The sequence below is a fragment of the Tachypleus tridentatus genome, chromosome 4, assembly GCF_004210375.1.
Source record: "Tachypleus tridentatus isolate NWPU-2018 chromosome 4, ASM421037v1, whole genome shotgun sequence".
Taxonomy (NCBI): Eukaryota; Metazoa; Arthropoda; class Merostomata; order Xiphosura; family Limulidae; genus Tachypleus; species Tachypleus tridentatus.
The window spans coordinates 74,222,365-74,242,842 of NC_134828.1; the positions used below are offsets into that span (position 1 = coordinate 74,222,365).

At 30.4% G+C, this 20,478-nt stretch overlaps 1 protein-coding gene across 7 annotated transcripts in view; it reads left to right on the plus strand.

Moving 5' to 3' along the window:
- Positions 1-3,292: 3,292 nt before the first annotated feature.
- LOC143249451 (uncharacterized) overlaps positions 3,293-20,478 on the plus strand; it is a 202,706-nt gene continuing 185,520 nt past the window's right edge. The window contains exons 1-4 of one of the 7 annotated variants that reach the window (XM_076499308.1): positions 3,293-4,008; positions 4,370-4,427; positions 13,176-13,266; positions 14,202-14,794. In XM_076499308.1, coding sequence (XP_076355423.1) covers positions 3,983-4,008; positions 4,370-4,427; positions 13,176-13,266; positions 14,202-14,794 — 768 coding nt within the window. In that variant the 5' untranslated portion in view covers positions 3,293-3,982. The remainder of the gene's footprint in view (positions 4,009-4,369; positions 4,428-13,175; positions 13,267-14,201; positions 14,795-20,478) is intronic. The other 6 variants (XM_076499309.1, XM_076499313.1, XM_076499314.1 and 3 more) reach the window with 6 other exon arrangements.

The following is a 20,478-nucleotide window of genomic DNA, read 5'->3' on the forward strand; positions in this document are numbered from 1 at the left end:
GGAAGGGGACGCCCATTGAAAAAACACTTGCAAAAATAGTATTTTAATTTGGTTTGGAGACGGACATTTGCATTGGAGGAAGTGTTTGACACTGTTGAGTGGATATAATTCTGGCCTAATATACTGTTAAAAGTTCATGTTTAAAAAAATTGCAAAACTTGTATTTGGAAGTTTCAAAAAACACTTTTCAAAAAAAACAGTGGCCATATCTTGATAATGATAACACGTCTCACCTTATCTTAAACATTAACCATGCTGATAAAAATCTATATTATCAATGAACAATTGAGCTCATTAATAAATCTCAAAATAGTGATTAAATTCTTGTTGATCACTTCACATAACTGTTGTGCATATACAATAATTATTGAGATTGCACAATAGTTACTTAATTATCGGCTGCTTACGTTTGAGTATTAAATATTTTAAGCATAACAGAATTTGTTTTCGTATAGTGAGGATTTATGAGATGTCTTAAAATCAAGTTCAGATAATTAAGAAAGAAAATATATGATGAAAGATCCATTTCACAAAAAAAAATAAACGTAAGCTTTTTGACAGGATTCGATCTTGTTTCTTTGCAGATGATATTTGTATTAGATTGTGTAATGCTGTTGTCGGGTGCAATATTTATTTTCTAAAGGGTGAGCTCATGCTAGCTAACTTTTTAAAGTTTATTTTTTTACGCGTAGTAGCACCGCGAGTTCTTTAGATTATACGTTATGAAGAAGGCTAGCGTAATATTTCTTTGCATCTCTCCTTACCAATAACATTCATGTAACATTTCCTTAATATCGCCATGATGATGGAGTTATACTTATTACTTTATAAGGTTTATCTACAGTTTATCCTCGAGTGTTTCACGACGCAATAGTTAGCGAAATTGACGCTGATGTGGGTGTCTTTTGTGGAACAAAAATCAGAATTATTTCTTTGCATGTGTACGTTTATGATAGTTTGATAAAGCCTAGGAGAACGTATATACAACTTTTGATAGACTATCGTGGTAACAGCAAGCAAAGTTGCTGCAAGTGAAGAACAAATATCAGTTTACTTGTGCATTTACGAAATTTATGTGCCCTCAAATTAAAATGGCAATTTGTGTAGAAGAAAACAATAACAGGACAACCTGCTTATTATACTTCCACATATACACATTTGCTATTTGCTGATAAGGAACCGGGACACATACCCAGCTAAGTCTAAAGGAGCAACGTAATTTCCTCCAAGAAATTGAGGCAGGGCTCTAACCGCAAACGTGTTTTAAACTTAACATTAAAAAAATCGCAAGTGAGGTGATACTATGAAATAAAATGTTCTCTGTTTTTTCATTTGAAATATTATAAAATTCTTTAAACTGCTGTTTTGGTAAACTGATTCAAACCCGTGACTGCCACGTACAGAACACAAGGTTGTAGAAATTCATTTTTATAATAGAATGATTGAGAGGTTTTGTATTAACTACGAAGTGGACTGCATTATACGCTGTGATTCTTCTTTTTAAAAGGAAACTTTTAGTTTGGAGCTTTTAAACAAATTAACAACATAGTAATGTCACTGCTACAAAATGTCAGCCCAATCTAAGAAATCAACAATATATTAGCTGTATAGCTGAAGGGTATAAGTAAATAATGTAAAAATGATTTCTGCAAATCTTAATCATACATATATTTTAATCTAATAAAGTAAATAAAATTAAACCTGACACGTTAAAAGTGCCAAAATGCTTTGTATTTATTGTTTGCTTATTTTTGAATTTCACGCAAAGCTACACAAGGGCTATCTGCGCTAGCCATCCCTAATTTAGCAGTGAAAGACTAGAGGGAAAGCAGCTTGTCATCGTCACCCACTGACAATTCGTGAGCTCTTCTTTTATCAACAAATAGGGAAATTGATCGTTTGTTTGTTTCGTTTGTTTGGGAATTTCGCACAAAGCTACTCGAGGGCTATCTGTGCTAGCCGTCCCTAATTTAGCAGTGTAAGACTAGAGGGAAGACAGCTAGTCATCACCACCCACCGCCAACTCTTTTACCAACGAATAGTGGGATTGACCGTAACATTATATACCCCCACGGCTGGGAGGGCGAGCATGTTTAGCGCGACGCGGGCGCGAACCCGCGACCTTCGGCTTACGAGTCGCACGCCTTACGCGCTAGGCCATGCCGGGCCGAAATTGATCGTAACATTACAATGCCCCCACGCCTGAAAGGGAGAGCAAGTTTGGTGCGACGGCGATTCGAACCCGTGACCCTAAAATTGTGTATTTGACATACAATTTTGAATGTTAGTTAACTAAACATTCAGAAGAAACAACACTTTTACTTTTCAGTCCCGGTCACACCAAACATGCTCACCCTTTCAGCCGTGGGGGTGTTATAATGTGACTGTTAATTTCACTATTTGTTAATAAAAGAACAACTCAAGAATTGGCAGTGGGTGGTAATGACTAGCTGCTTTCATCTAGTCTTACACTGCTAAGTTAGGAATGGCTAGCGCAGATAGCCCTTGTTTAGTTTTGCGAGAAATTAAAAACAAACAAACACTTGTCAGTCTGGAAGCTGAAATGGGACCTGGAACCCAGACATATTTTAACCCTAATATTTGGTTATGTTTTTATGTGTTTTTCTTATAACAAAGCCACATCGAGCTATCTGCTGAGCCCCCCAAGGGGAATCGAACTCCTGATTTTAGCGTTGTAAATCCGGGGGCATACCGCTGTACTAGTGGGGGGCTAATATTTGAAAAATAAAGAAAACAACTGTAAGTTTTTTGCTGTTTGTTTTGTTTGTTTTTGAAAGTTTTTGCTAAACTCTTCGATGGACTAAAGGATTTTGTTGGTTGGACTAAAGGAATAAAGTAATTTTGAAGTAGCAATTACGGGACATATATTAAAAGGAGGGTGAGGACAACTAAGCGTTCCAGATATAGTCTCAAATAAGCTCGCAATTCTCATATGTCATTGAGAATGACATATTGTCATTAAGTTTTGTTAATTTTGATATGAAAGTTATAATTTTGAATAATATTTCTTATTCATATTGATTGTTATGAAAAAAATCTAAAACTATGATATTATACTGAGTTAAAATAGATATACATTGCAGAATATAAAATGTAGAGTAATGTTTTCACTGGCTTTCCTGGTTACTGTGACTTAGGATTTTTTTATATATTATAATTCTAAGATTTTATCACACTGTAGTTGTATTTATTTGCTATTTAAGTATTTTCGTAAGCACGTTTCATTGCATTTGCTCTGTGGTCGTAGGCTGGTTCGACCAATATCGGTTTGGAAAGACGCCAAGATGAACAACCAATGAGGGCTTACTGGATGAATCTATTTATTTCGATGGGGTACATACTAAAGCTGTTTAAAAGATAGAAAAGAAAATTTAAAAATAATTAACATTTCACGTATATCCTTGTTGTAATATTATATTTTAACATCTTAAAAACTTTATATATGTTAACTGTTTATAATCAACTCTGTTTTCTGAGTAGGAAGCATTTTTTTCCGATGTTTTCCCCTTTTCACAGTGGTTGAGTCCATCCAGTTTCAGCTGATATGTCACTGTATGTAGTTGATTGATGTAGAGTTGGTGGAAGAGGGGATGGAGCTGTGATGGGTTATAATGGTTAATGTTAAGGTGTTCTTTGTTTCATAATAAGAGTTTTAAACAGATGTAAAATGTATTTTATTGAGAAGAAACGATGTTTTGGGCGTAAACGTTTTAATAACTCATAACCAGTGGCTGTTATGTTAGTAATATTTTGTGGCTTAACATTAAAGAAACAGCGTGTAGCAATGAGTTAAATCTGAAAATAAGGTAAATAAATAAAGTCGAAGGTGATTATAAATATAGTTGTAGTTTCGTTTTAATTACAAACAAAAACATAATTTAAAGCCTACGGCCACGTGTACAACGTTTCATTCTTGCAATGATCAGACATTTAACCCATAAGTTGCGTTCACAAACACTAAATGAGAGCGAATCATTCCACTCGAAGGTGAGTTTTGCAAAGTTTTAATTTTATATCGTTTTCTAATCTTTAGTAATATATTAATAGCAATACACGAGTTTTACGTAAATATACGTTACAAAACTATGAAAAGCAGTTTGAATTAAGTAGCATATGGGTTACACTGTAACGTGTAAATTAAATTGCATTTTGAAAGTTGGTTGAGAATAGGACTTTTTAAATTACGACATAAAATATCATAAGACATTTTTAAAAGTTAAGTTTTAGTAGGTAATTTTTATTATTAGTTAAGCATATTAGTACTAGTTTGCGGTACCTGTGTTACTGTTACTTAGTGTTAATGTAATATGAAACTAAAAACCTGTATCATGGTATAATTTCTCTATAGTTTCGTAACGAGTAAAGAAGAAAAGTATGTGATTATGATATCACGTCTGCATGAGGAGGTAAGAAACTAATATATCACTTAAAAGGTGAGAAGATGCTGCCAAAATGTAACTATGCACAGGATAAAGTTGAATTTTTTGTGCTACACTACAGTATTGCTAAGTGCCCTGCTCACTTCTATATTTGCAGTTAGAATACTGTCATTAGGGTTGATGCTCTAATAGCAGTAATATGCTATTAATATTGCTTTAATAACTCCTCTTTTTATTAGTTATCTAAACAATCGATCAGAATATTGCACATAGCATATAATTTAATGCTGGTAATGGTTCTCTACATGTAACTGTTGTGTGGCTGTAAGTGTAAGAAGATAATTTATGAATGAATAATTTTGTGATTGTGGCCTGAAAGTTAACATTGCACTTTACAGTTGAAAAAGACTTACTGTGAAATAAAGAGTATAGAGGTTATTTGATAAATGAGAGGGAGAGATTTTTTGTGGGTGAACTAGTTTAAGTATTAGAAATTATTGTGGTTACTACTGGTAATGTTTTCATTGTAACTTTTAAAAGTAGTGTTTTGTAGACATCAAGTTTATATATTAGATACTGCAATAACTATTTGTAGAGGAAGTTGTGACGATACATTGTAGTTCATGTCTTATTTTTAATACTGACAAATATCTATCAATGAGAAGCTAAGAAGTGTTTTAGTTTAAGCATACTGTATCTAATTATTCAAGATGGAATAAATATTTAGTTGATTTAAATAATTTCTTTATTTTGAGATGTTATTTTGAAACTGGTATTAAGAGCAGATTTATCAAACTTGTTTTTGGCAGTAATGTTTTAAGTATAAATGTGATATATATATATATATATATATATATATATATATATTGCTAGATGTAACTGTGTAGCTACTGACATCAAACATCTATTCTGGATAACTGACACGTCTTTACTTATTAGTTAATGTATCTTCCACATCTTTACATGTCAGTTAATCTATTTTTCATTCTCTTACATTTTTGTTATTGATAATGATTTTGCATAATTCTTGCTCATAATCACAAATGCAGGATAGTGCACACTAAAAATTCTAGTAATTTGTTGACACTTCAGTTCTTAATGTTTAATAATTGGTATTGTACTCTGTCATGATAATTGAGAGAAACAAAATTGTATGCTTAAGCATGTTTTTTTAATATTCTTGGACATGGATTATTTTCTAAGATATGTCAATCATATGCTAATGTTGTTACAGCTGTGTGTTTAGTTTTCTTTGAATATGAAAAATTGTCTTTAAAATGTAAACTTATGATTCAAATTGAGATGAAATTTTGGTAAAAAAAAAGATTTGTTGACCACTAATGGAATAATATGTTGGAAGTAGTTGGTCAGATAATCCAAAAATTTGTATGAATTATTAATTATTCACAAATGTGAATCTTTACAATCTTGTATAAAGTTTACTAGTTGCACTTTTGAAAGGAGTATTAGAAGAACAAGCCTACATTTCTTGTCATGTTTCAAGTAGTAAGCACATTCTTATGAGACTGTGTGTAATAGTGAAAGAAGTTTGTTGTCTCGGGGAAATAATAATAATAATGTGGTCATATCTGGATAGGTTAAGATCTTCAATCTTACATGAAAAGACAAGAAAGAGGTGATCTTGTTGAAATATTAAATTATAAGTGACCCAATTAGCTTATTTTGAATTTGTATGTGTTGAATTCTTTGGGCAGTAATACAAATTCCAAAATTTGGAAATGTTAGACAAGTCTTCATTTGACAATTTACTTCAATAATATTATATTTAATGAAATTAATTGTCACATAGAAATAAAGGAAACAACTTTTTGAGTTAAAAAAAAAAAAAGTTGCTGCATATTTGAGTAATCTTGGCTGGCTTTCTTGATTATAGAAGACTAGGAGTTGGCACATTGTTGATTGGCCAAGAGACTCCACAATATTTTATAATTTATCTTATTTGGGAAACAGTAGCAAGGTTTGAAGTGATGCATTTAAGGGTAACTTTATCAAAGATCATAAAGAATAATTTGACAAGGTTTTTGAGGATGTATACATTGTATACAACAGAAATTCAGGACAGTTGTAAAAAAGTAACATTGGACATGTAGCAATACAACACTGAAGTAAATTTTCATACAAACCATTTAAATGTATGTAGTTTAAATAATTGTTGTTGATTTTGCATAATTTAGCACACCAATTAATAATATCAAAACCAATATAAATATGAACACAAGATTTCTGCAGCTTTCATTTTTGGATAGAGAAATTATATGTGCAGGTACCTTAATTCTTCAAATTTTTAAGGTCACTTGGAAGAATTTAACCTTATTTGGTCAAGCATCTATTAAGTTGGTTGAAAAATTAAGTTTTATTTGTAGATTACAATTTGAAATTGTATGTACATGTAAGTTTAATCTTGAACTTTCAGCAGTAGTAGACAAAATAACTTAAGTTTGTATAAAGGCTTGTGAGCCCCACAAATTACAAATAAGCTCCCTAGACACTTCCAAATAAGAATTTTTAGAGCTGTTAAGTTTGACTGAATAAATTGATTTGAAAATTGATATTGGCATTTATGAAAACATAAAAACCAAGTCTAATAATTTGAATTCAGATTTTAGTAATCTTTAAACTTGTACTTAATATGATGGTCAAAGAAGATCTTGTAGGGTATTTAGGGCTAAATTAAAAAATATGTAAAAGAAATGTAAATATTCAAAATAGTGTTTGCAAAAGTTTTCATATAGTTGTCCGTTAATTTGCATGGGTAATTTGCTGGTATCATAAATTCTACTACTTAGTTTTTATATTACTTCCATATCTTTTGAGAACCAAAAACATGGCTTTATACTTTAAAATTGTAATGCTACATATTCAACTTTGGAACCTGTTATTACTTTTGTATGTATTTATTCTGTTACTGCCCAATGCTTTCTTTTTCCCGCATTGAAAATACAATATGACCATAGTGTAGCAACAGTTATTTGCAGGTACAGTAAGACTAGTGAAATAGGTAACTTTATGATATTAGACTAGTGGGAGGATTAGTTGATAGTGTTAAGATTAATATTGGTAATCTAACAAACTCAGTATACATAAACTTTTTGTTGTATGAGAGATTAGATTTAGGTGGTGTCTTTTAAAACATAATTATAATTAGTGATTTAAGATAACACAACCTCCTCTGAATATTCGTTAACTTGATAAGTATTAAAATGTAAACAGTTTAGAAACGCCTAGTGCTTATACCTACCATTCCCTCTTCAGCAGTGAGAGCAGTCGAGACTAGACATGGTGAAAAATCAATGTAAATGTTTGCAACAAGCTGTTTTCTCAACACTCGCTTAATCAGGTAGAAACACTTTACAAAAAATTGTTCAGTAAAGGCAATTTCCAAAATTATATTTGAGATAATGTATCCCTTGACATGTATAATTATAATCTAATATAACTTATTTTTTTTATAGGCTCATAAAGCATTTTTGTATCTTTTTGTGCAGTGAATTAAGAAACTAGAAAGCTCAAGTAAACCTTCATTGAATACAAGGTTTAGAAAGTAAAATATTTGAAACTTTTACACAGAATTGTCATATATTCCTGTATTAAATACAGTAATTCTATGACCTTTGACTTTACATTTTGTATGCATAACATGGAATGGAAAAGCATTGCAAGGTTTATGCCCATTTTAGAAGAAAATTGTGTTGCAGTTTAAACCTTGTATAGCTGAAGATGCATACAAAAGATAACAGATTTGCTATAAGATAAAATCTTGTATTCAAATTTCTACACACTTTTCACTGTGATTTTAAAAAATGTACGTGTTCAGAGGTGGTAAAGCTTTGGTGATCAACAATTGTATTAATTGTTTTTGTATTGTATTGAATGGGTAGCATAAACCTAATTAAAATATTAGGTTGAGGAATAATTCGTGAGCGTTTTTAAATAATTTCATTTGAGCATTACATGCAAGACTATACAATACTTCAATGCATGAACACATTACACCCAAAACATTTATTATGATACTGTATTTCATGTAATACTTAGGTATATAGTATGCATTGTTTTAAACGAAATTGCAAGAAATTAAATGCGAAAAGCAGATGGTGTCGAAAATGCTCGATTTTGTCCACTTGACAGTCCATTTAATGAGCTGAAAATGAAAGCAAAAATTAAAGACATATGAAAATCAAACACACCATCTATTAGAGCAAAAAATTATATACCAAATGACATGAAATATTTTGCGAAAGCATTTCATTTATGAATATATTTTTTTAACTTGAAAAAACGCTCACGAATTATTCCTCAACCCAATACAATATTGAAGTTCAGAAGTAGGTATAAGCAAACAAGATAGGGATAATCAAATTTACCTACTTGTTTTTTTCATTGCTTTGACTTGTGTTTACTGAACACTAAGCATGTATGAATATTATGAAAGACAATAACTAGTACATAGTGTTTAATATAATAAAAATGTAGGTTAATTAATGGTTTATGTAAATTAAGTTGATCTGTCAAAGTATACTATAAAGTATTCATATACATTATCATCTTAGTGGATAAGCTAAGGAAATGTTCTTTAGTCACAACGGATTATACCAAAGTTGGAGTGTAAATATGTTCATTAAATAAATATTTAAAGGGATTAAAAAGATATACATTGAATATAGAATGTAACAAATTTCTCTTACGGATTTGAAAATTATTAAAGGAAACATTATTCAATGAAGAAAACCTACAATTTACATGTTTTTAAATTATAACATAAAATGCTAATAACTAAACCATCAAAACAATGCATCAAGAAAGTGAAGCTGTATGTGGAACTTTTATGTATGGTTATCAGCCAAAACAAAATATTAAACCAATGAGGGCACATGTAAAATAGAAGTATTCACCTATCTGCTATGCTAGCCAAAGATCTGAGAGATGTAGAATATTTATTGTAATTAAAATAATATTCTTTTTGAAGAGGTAATTCTCTACTGTGTCCTTTGTTTATTGTGTAGGTGAAAATAGTGTAGGTTTTAAGTTAATAAAGAAAATCTAATGTAAAGGCAATGTTTGTTTTCATGCTGACTCATTAAAATTAGTGTGAAGTCACATAGTAGTATTCCTTGTTTAAAATGAATAATGAAGATGGATATTAATATCAAGGACTGCCAAGATGGATGGTATGAAATACAAGTTATTGTTTGATTAAAAAGAAATGGGCTAGAAAAAAAATTGATTAAAAAAAATTGAAACGAAAGATTCATCTCTTAATATTTGAGATTTTAAAACTGGCTTGACAATTAGTATTCAATAAAGTGCCAGTTCAGAAATATTTTTTCTATTGTTAATTTTGTTTTCATGCAAAAATATTTCATGATAATTTAATTTGCATTACTTAACATGCCAGTTAAATTTTCAAAGCAACTTCATACAGTATAATATTGATCCCTATGAAGGAGATGTCCATATTTCAAATTTGCTCTGGGCTTCTTCTAACTGCCAATATTGGTTAATCTACAGACAGTTCTTCTAAGCTTATTGAGTATTAGCATTTAATGAGCTTGCATTTGCATGGTGAAAATTACTGTATGTTATCTAGCTTTGCTATTTCAGACTAAAAGAAGTTTATACTGTATGTATGCAAGTATATTTCAACTAAAAGGTGGTGTCTTGTTTCTGCATTTTTTGTTCTGATTAGGCTTAGTGAAGAATAAACAGTATTGAAGAAAATACTGCAGTATAGGTGAAGTTAAATCGAGTGTGACTTGTGTGTGTTCTATATCTAGTGTTATAGCAGCTTGTGAAAAATGAATAACAGAAACCATTTAAGTATGCAGGAAAACAGTAAATTGTGTGCTGTGTACATATCTACATATTAATTGGAAGTGTAGTAAGTGTAGCATGTAACAAATGAGATATGTTTAGAACTTCATAGTTAAGTGTAAAGGCACAAAATTAAAAGATGATGTTGAAAACAAATCTTTTTTTGAGATAAATATCAAATTACCTGTATAAGGGTTGTCATCTGAACAGCTCTAAAATAAGGAACATTTGTGTTTAACTTTCAGTGCTTTTATAAACTGAGATAAACAAAACAATATACTTTAGGCAAAATAAGGGACAAATCACATTCTTACCTGATATGGAACACTTCATCTTACTACTAAATAAGGAATGGTTCCATAAAAATACATAATGGATGATAACCCTTCTTTCTTTGCCTTTGAAAGATGTAAACAAACTTGTAGTTGCAATCTACTTTTGTCCTAGAAAATAGTTATTATATCAAAGAATTTCCTTTGGGGGAGGGGAGAATGAGTGTCTTAATTATGATTTAATACATGAAAAGGTCAATAAGCAGGAATGTAGTGAAATATAAAAGCTGTTTCCAGAAAAAAAATGATTATAATCAATTATAGAAAAATCATAATTACAAACTCAGCCATTTGACTAATGGCTAATTTTTGTTTATTCTGAATAAGCCTCATGCCATTAAAGCTGGGCAATTAGTAAAATTTTGTTTAGTCATAGGGCTCATTGGTTACATTTAACAATCTTATTATTCCCACCTGATTTTAATAATCAGAAAAACTAATTAGTAGTTGATAATTTTTGCAAGTTGCATCGCCTGCTCAGGAGTTTAAACTCAATGACTTTGAATTAGTTGAAAATAGTGAAAATGAGAACATAACGACAGTATTTTAATTACTTAGATAATTTGAATAATCTAAAATAGTAATAATTGAACACTAATTTTAATTTTATTTTCATGATATTAATAGTAATTTTAATTGATCAATCCTTTAACATTACACTAATCAATGATTTTATGTAATCAATTGATAGTTAATTTCCTAGTTTAACATATCACTCTTAGATACATAGGAAATCATGATTTAATAGTAACACTTAAATAACTTACCATCATTTAGTAATTTAAGAGTTAAATAATATTTTATGCAGGTAATTGATCTAGATGTAATAAACATACTAATATGCAAATAACCTTGCAATGACTATTTTTTAAATATTTTGAATGAGTGATATATTAATAGCAGACACAAAGTTTTTAAAAGGACAATTTGTGTATGCTTTTTCTTGTTTAAAAAAAAATATAGGTACCTACTGTTGGATATGTTTACCTCTTAAAGAGGCCTGTAATGTATGTAGTTTGATATTAATGTATATACCTTCAGTATTAGGTCAATTATTAGAGGGTTTATACATGTTTCTTGCCAACCTATTCCTAAACTTTGCCGTTATGAATATCGTTTTGTTTGCTTTCTTTGATTATAACTATCAATAAATATGGCAGTGATGAATCACGTTCGTATATTTCTTTAATCCTTGATTTATTAGTTACTTGTAATAAGTGTTTAAATGAACTTAGAACTAGCATATATTTTAAAAATTTTATCTTAAGGTAAATAGAAAGTTGGATATTTAAAAAAAAAACCAACTGCTAAAAATCAGTTCTCAAAATGAAAATTTTCTTTCCACTAAACATATGCTGCTGTTACAATCTATTGTGTGCCTTTTGTTATTTTGCTTGAATATTTCTTTGTAATCACTGTTTTGGCATTTTTTTGTAATTGGGTAGTTTCTTTATTTTGTATTTTTTTATCATTTTGTCAAGTGATATGGCCTTTATTTGTCAAGTACAAAAAAAACTAAAGTTTGAATTCTTGACTAATGTACTTAAAAACAACAAGTAAGATAGAAAGTTCATGTAAGTGCAAACATTTTCCCACCTGGTATAATCTGATATTCTCAAAGGGGGAAAGCAAAAAGTGGAAGGGGATCAATTAAAAAATATGTACTTTTGTACATGTAGACATTATTTAACATGTAAAACATGTTTCAGTGATTAGTTTTTGTGTGTAGGATTTGTTATTGTTGTAGATTCTGTTAAGTTGCATTCCATACAGGTATCTTGTATCAGACATAAATATCAATGTTAACACTACATAAAAACTTGATTTTATAGGGTATTGTTAACTTCCACTTTTCTAGTGATATCTGTTATCATTCAAAAGTAAACATACATGTGGTAGTTCTTATTTATAAGAAACTGTTTCTTTAATAAATGGACACCTTTCTAAGTTCATTGAAATTATTTTGAGTAGTGAGGACATGATTTATTCAAGTGTAATCAAACTGAGTTGTATTAAATACTTTTCTCTAAATGTGGTTTAATAGAAGAGGAATACAAAGTAAGAAGGTAATTGGATATTGAATGTTAACCTTGTTAATTTTTAAGACTGATCATTATGAGGCCTTGTGTTAGAAGTCTTACAGTAAACTGTGTATTTATTTTAAGGAATTTTATGCTTAGGTTTATCTCACTAGGCACTACTTTTTTTTAATGCATTTATTATTCTGCTAGTGAAGGTTGTATGGGAGAAATTGCTTACTGTTTGTCCTCTAAATGTGACAGTTCTTTGCACTTCAACTGTGATCTTTTTTTTTTTTTTAAGTGTAAGTATCAGTAGTATGGTAGTGAGTTGGAACTGTATTTAAAATAAAAGCAGGAATGTATGTTGTTACTGTTAAATTTATGTTCTGTAACTTTTGCTTAATTAAATCATTAATCGTTTTGGTGTTTGCTAGTGAAATTTGTAACATCTTATAAACAAAACAACTTTTTAACCCTAGAATCTTTATTGATTTTTAAATGTTCGTCACAATTTTTCTTTATTGTGTGTCAGAGTATGTCTGAAATAGAAATCAGATTTTATGTTGAATGATAACTGCTCTTTCTTTCAGCCACATGCTGATGATGAACGGGATTCTGGAACAGAATCTGATGATGAAGGGGCAGAAGCAGAAGAATTGCAGAAGTGTGAGTCAGAGTCTGGTATTGATTGATATGCCACTAACTCGTAATAGCTAGCTTTGATGTACATGCAACTTGTATGAACCTCCAGAGGCATCTGAATTGCATCTCTTTAATATTGCACAAAACTGTAATATTTACTCTGTGGTTTGAGTTATGATAAATGAATACGTATATATTTCATTCAAAATAAAATTTTGAATTTTATCAGGAAAGTTTTTTTTCTTATTTATGGGTTTTGAGAGATGGAAAACTTTTTTGTTCAGGTAAGTTTTTGAAAGTTATATATTTTCAAGCAGTCTGATCCCAGATGAGCTTCAATTCATTTTTGAAATTAATCTTTTGAGTTTATTTACACCCTCCCCCCTTTCATTGGCAAAAAAAAAAAAAAAGTGCAAATGTTTATAAACCTTTGGTACATAAAAGCATCATAATCTTTTAGTCTAAAGCAAAGAGGAATTGCTGGCTTTACAGAAATAAAATGTTTACAATTCTCTTAAAAAAAAAAAAAAAAAAAAGCATTATGAAAATGTGCAAGAGAAAGGGTACTGTAACTATGTAGTGGGCTCATATGGTTGCAAATTGTGTGTGCATGACCAACTAAAATCATGCACAGTATCTCAGCAGTGAGATACATATGTACAGGTTCATACTTGATTTGTGTAGCTGTGTGGGTGTACAAGATCATTCACTGGTTATATATAAGTGGATTTTTATTATGCCACGCTAAAAAGGAAAAATGTAAATCTACCTTGTGAGATATACTGTTTTATTTTTTGGATTTATGCAAAGTCTTAAATATATAATTTTCTCCACAAATAGGTTTTATCGTCATCACGGAAAGTCTTAAACAATTCAGATAAGAGATCAATTCAAAAAAACAAGTACAATTATAAAAAAACTTGCAAGTTTTTTTTCAAGTTTTATTTATTATTATTCAATTTATGTTTATGCAGTTATGGAAAATGTTCAAATGGAAGGCAGGAAAAGAAAACTGAGGACAGGGAGGAGCCCTCGAGCCATGATGGGTGAACAACTGGACACTAGCAGAGAGGTACAACAACTTTTATGTGCTTCTAAGACAGAGATGGACAGTCCTCTACCAGAACCAGCACTAGATTCTGCACTGCCAAGTGACAGTGATCATAATTTTGACCATCACAGCTCTGAGGAAGAATTAGAAGTTATTAACTGTGGAAATGTAATCACACGGAACAGTATATACCCTGAAAAAAGGAAGTGGTCACAAGCTAATCGATTTAGTGGTGGAGAAAACTCTGCATCCTCAGATGATGAATTAAGGGACATTGTGTGTGTATCGACTCCTGTGGAGTTTTGTGCTTCCCCTCCTGCTAATGTGCACAAACCTAGTAGATCTCTTTCACCCCCACCAAAAGTCTTTCATTCAGCCTCTGCCAACATCCCTTCTTTTGAAGTATGTTCTGTTTCTCCTCGTAATTTATCTCCTCGTAAGAAACATAGATATATGCATGCCAGTGGGGGAGCAAACATCCAGCGGCCATGTTTGGATTTTGAGAAGATGCAACAGGTAAGGTTTTTAATTGTTTGCAGACACAACTTTTGTTTGAGAAAGTATTTAAAAAAAAAATAAACACAACTGAAGGTTTATTCAGAGGCTGATGGGGGGGGGGGAGTGACAATTATAAAGCAATTTAATTGTAATTAGGCTTCATGCATTTTACATGTACATTGCCCTAAAAATTTCAGAGTAATGTAATCCTAGAGACAAAATATTTTATCCTTTGTCATTTAAAGAAAAAACTTATTAGTGCTAGTTATTTGATAATTGCTGCTGTGAACAATGCTTCAGGTAACTAACTGTAGTGGAAATATAACTGTATGTAATATAAATAAATAAATTATAAATTAAATATTTATAATATTTAATTTTCTTCCATGTAACATTAAGTCCAGGCAACAAAATATCAACAGAAATAAGGTTTTCTATTTATCTTAAGAATTCCTGCAGATTTCAGCAGAGGAACTGAATACATGTTATAACTGAGTTTTCTGAGGACAAAACATTTAATTTTATCTTGAAGGTTAAACTAGTATTTCATTATTATATTTGGAAGGTAAGAATTTTGGAGATTAACTATATTAATCTGTTAATTTTAACTTGTGGACATTTTTTACTTAAATTTTGTCTACTATAATGTATTCTCTTAAAATTTTTATTACAGACACTAGTTTTTAGTTTCCTATTTTCCTAGTGACTTGATACAAAAAAAACCATTAACTGTGTACTTGTAGTTTCACCCTTTGCACCTTGACTTCATACTGAATGGATGTATCTTCATTTCTTCATGGATATTTAACTTGTTTTATTTACATTAAAGCTAGAAATTCCTCACACTTTTACCTCTGTCATACCAATTTTATGTTCTTTTGTGTGTTGTATGATCTGACCTATGTGTAGAGGGTTCTTTCTCTTGCCTTGCTTGAATACCCTTTTCTTGTGTGGTGAAATTGTCTGGGATCTATAATGGTAAATGACTTGATTGCTTGGATTATTTTTTTTTACCTCTCTTTTCCTTTTACACTTTTTTTTATAGTGACTTCTTAACATGCTCCAGTTCTTTTGGGTTACTAAGCTGTCTGTCAGAATTTACTGGGATGTTTTTTCTCTCCAATCTTTGTGAAACTTAATGCTTCAATTATTATTCCTGTATAATATATTGCTGTGGAACTTTATATAATTATACCAAGTACAATGCCAGAGCTTACAGTAAATTCAACTTGTTTACACTTAGTAACTTCTACTTTTTTTAAAACTACCTATTAAAAATTGAGTTTTTGTAAATAATTAGATCTTTTTTGTTAGAGATGGCTATTTTTGCTTACAATGCCCATATTTTTAAACATGACTTCTCATTCAAAACAATATATTGAGTGAAGGTGAAGATTCTGATGTGTTTATGGATCATTCTGACAGTGACTCTAGCAACATTGACATTGTTAGACTTTCAAAGATATGTAAATTTGTGCTTTCAACTGATTCTTAATCGGTAAGAAATGATGATTCTATAAATGTTCTTGTTAATGATCTGTTTTCCCATTCATAATTGGTCAAATAGATATTTCACCAAACTTGGAAATGTTTGAAGGAAATCCAGGGGTCACCATAACACCATTTGAAATTGAAAGTTTTGCTGTCGTGAAAAGTAATGGTTGGTGATGACTTGTTTGAAATGTTTTGTCAGGAGTTGTGTACCTACCATAATCAAACTGCAAAGAAACCTGAAATATCATCTGAAGGGCTTCAGTGGTCTGAAGTTGCATTTACAGACACAAGAAAATTTTTAGGTCTTGTTCTACTAATGGGACCAACAAGGAAATCTAACTGGATGATATAACAGATTTTTTGTTTAACCTGATATTTACACAGACAATGAACTGATACACATTTGAACAAATTTGGAAATTTCAATGATAATCAGAAAATGAATGCGTCTTCAGGTTGGCTTTTTAAAATTCAACCAGTATTAGATTATTTTCTTAGTATATTCAGGACACTGTACAAACCAAAATAACAGTCCTCATTGGATGAGGCTGTAATTCCATGGAGAGAATGTCTAAGATTCCAAACATACAACCCTGCAAAAAATGTAAAATATGGCATACTGGTGAGAGTGGTATTAGTGATAGAGGTTGTATTTGCAACATGGAGGTTTATAATGGTGAATTGGATTGTGGAACCATGTATACCAGGACAATTATTGCAACAGTACTTCTATTGCAAACTTGTTCCTAGAATGTAAAATAATTATGCAGAATAACCAGAGTGAATGAAAGGTTGCTGCCAAGCCTGAAGTTTTAACAATGAAAAAAGTTAAAAGCCTTCCATAACAAGGGTGGTATTTTCATTTGGAAAGATGAGAGAAGTGATAATAGTTTAAAGCATCCATAACTCATTTGTTTCTGTCACAGAAAAGAAAAATAGAATAATTACAGAATAAATAAAAACTAAAACCAAAAGAAACCTGTGTTTGTCCTCCAAAACACTGCCAACATGAAAGGTGTTGAGTAAATCAGTACCTTTCAAACTACACCATTCTAAAAAAAAAAAATGGTGAAATGGACAAGAAAAGTTGTACTTTACCTAATAAATTGTGACCTTTTTCACTTGTATAGTTTACAAAGCCCTGAATAAATAGGGAAAAAAAAGTAGTTTTTCCTCTCTATTGTCACAGGATGGATTACTGATGGAGAGAGAGAGAGAGAGAGAGAGATGCTGGAACTAAAGAGGAATGAACCTGGTCCATCATTTGAATGTACAAGGAGTAAGCCCTGTATAAGGATTCCCCCAATAAGTCTCTTTGGTGCCATGAAGCAGCATACTCCTGTGCTCATCTCATCTATGGCAAAAATTATTTCCTAACAGAGCCTGTAGTTTGTAATGCCCATGGGAAAAGAAGTGAAATACAACACACATGCAAGTTATCTGGTTCCATTCCATATAGGAAAATGTTTTAAAAGATACTACATTTTAATTTAACAATTTAGTATGCATCTTTGTGTACATACTCTGCGAGTTTCAAATAAATAATAAAATATATAGTTGTTATGAACAAAATAAAATGTCATTCCTCTTAAACTCAACATTACAATAAATGATGCACAGACACTGAAAGAAATGCAAGTATACTCATGACCCATTCACATGTGTTGAGTAGGAATTCATATAGTTGTTATGATTAGTCTATATGATCACCCAAAATTATTATTTAGTAATTCTTGTTTTTTTAATAACTAGATACCAATTTCTTATTAACTTTACCCTATGTTTTCACTGCTGTTGTCAGAGAAGTCCTGAAAGGGATTATTTTTGTATTAGTGTTATTGTTTCTGACAGGCAGCTTATTAACCTGAAAGAACTAGAGCATGCTAAGAAGTCACTATAAAAGAAAAACAAAAATAAAAGGAAGACTAATGTTGTAAATGTATTGACCCTTACTTCAAAATCATTCCTTACAACTGTATATTATAATATATAAGATTGTCAGCACTCCCTACAAAAGTGTGATCTCAGAACTGTTGGTATTGTTTGAGAATGAGTCTGATATTGTCCTAGCATATGACACAAAAGGGAGTTATTGAAATTCAAGAAATAAAACAACATTGAAATAATAAATTACTATTCATCTAAAGTGTTTATGCTTACTCATTGAAAATTTTTATTTACTTTTAAAAAGTTAACACTTTTTTGACTTCTAATAATTTCTAGAAACAAACTGTTTTAAATAGTACATTATATGCTAATAAGATATGAACAACTGAGATGGATTGTCATTACATTTTTTATTACTTCAGCACCTTTGTTTAGAAGAGCTGTAAAAAATACTTGAGAAATATCTCAAGACAGACATTTCTTTATCAGAAGTTAAGTGATTTGAAATGAAAATTACATGTAGGTCAGATTCTATTTTTTGTAATAGAATCAATTTACTCTAAGTAATCTTTCTCCTTGAAGTAATCTTAAACATATAAGCTTGTAATAGTTTGAAGGTACTTGGCATTTATATTTAGTACATAATCTTTTATGCCAAATATTTTATACTAGTGCAACTTTGTATTTTACATGTTTGTGAATGAGTTTAAATATGTATTTAATAAGTTTTTAAATATAAATCACATCATTCGTTCTTGCAGGAGTTAGTTTTATGTACCTGTGATTCATAATACTAACTTTAAGATACAAAACATACATGTACTCAAATTTGGATGTTTTCATAAAATTGCTTTTAGTGAATCTTTAAACCATTTTAAGTCTATGAAGTAAAAGTATGAACCGATATTTAGTTCTTCAAAACACAGAATAGATGTTTTATGTATCTGCCTCAACATCTAACTTGATTCATTGTCAGTAAATTTGAAGTGTTCTATGTATTCTCAGCCATTTCATACAGTTAATATTTCTTTAACCTGTAAACAACTTGTGATGCCTGTGTAATAGACTGTAATACTAAAAGCAGTACTCATTGAAGTACTGCTCAGATGTTAAAATTTGGCTCCTGCTGTTTTTAGAAATGGAGTAGAGCCAAAGATAACAACTAAAGTGATGTATTTTTTACCACTGCATTTGGCTTTTGGCTTATAAAGATTACACAGTTCAATATTTTGGCATAAGAACATTTTCTAGGTAAAAGCATCCCTCTCTTGCTGAATACAGTACATGTAAGCTGGAACTTCAAGATTCCATGGAAAAATTATCTATTTAATAAACTTTGATAGTGATTTCAATATAATGTTTCAGAAGTACCTTGTTTTATTTCAGTTTGTGTATCGATATGGATAATTTCATTAGAAAACAGAACTTTGAATTTTGTAGTCAATAAAATTCCAGATCAAGGGAAACTGCATCAAAAATAGGACATGCTCAGATTCTTTATTGTGTTAAAAAAAAAAAGAGAACAATAGGAATATTTTCATTGGAAGGATATATTAAACTACAACCTTAAATTTCTGTACTATAGTTTAGTGTGTATATAGGGTTAGGTTTTACTAAAAGCAAACTATCTGTTTGCATCACTAGGTGTCTAAGAAATATACGTGTTAAATAATGTAACTTTTGTGATGCTTCATAGTCATCAAAGTACAGCTTAATAACAAGGAAAATTTAATCAAAGCATTAGCTATCATAATCAAATAAAAATATAAAAGCTAAAAACTGTACACCTAATAAAAACTATATGAAAGTTTTGCCAACAACTTTGTTTTATAGTCAGTGAGAAATAGATATATTAAGGTTATTGGTATCATAATTGTTTTTGCTTTAATTTCATTATCTCTTTATGAAAGATTACCATTTTAGAAATAGTTTTTGTTGTCCTAAAGGCTAATCCTTAAATGTAAATTTTACTTTACCAACTTCTAACAAAAAAAAGTTAAAAAACAAACAAACCTGGTGTGCCACAAGTTTGAGTGAAATTGAAGCCCCTGGATATTAACTGGATATGTTATTCATGTTTCAGTTTTCTTTTTATTGCATGAAAAAAAGTAGTTTTCTTAAATGGAAACACTTTTGTATAAACATCTAGAGGTATTCAGGTCATTATTGCATGCACCTATTTTACCAAGGCAGTGCATAAAATGGTAGTGTTAGCACACATAAGTAGGATAAAAGGGGCAAATAAAAAGTAGTAATATGGACTTCGATTTATATTTATGTGTACGAGATGTACAGTTATGCAACCTTTTGGAATGTAGAAA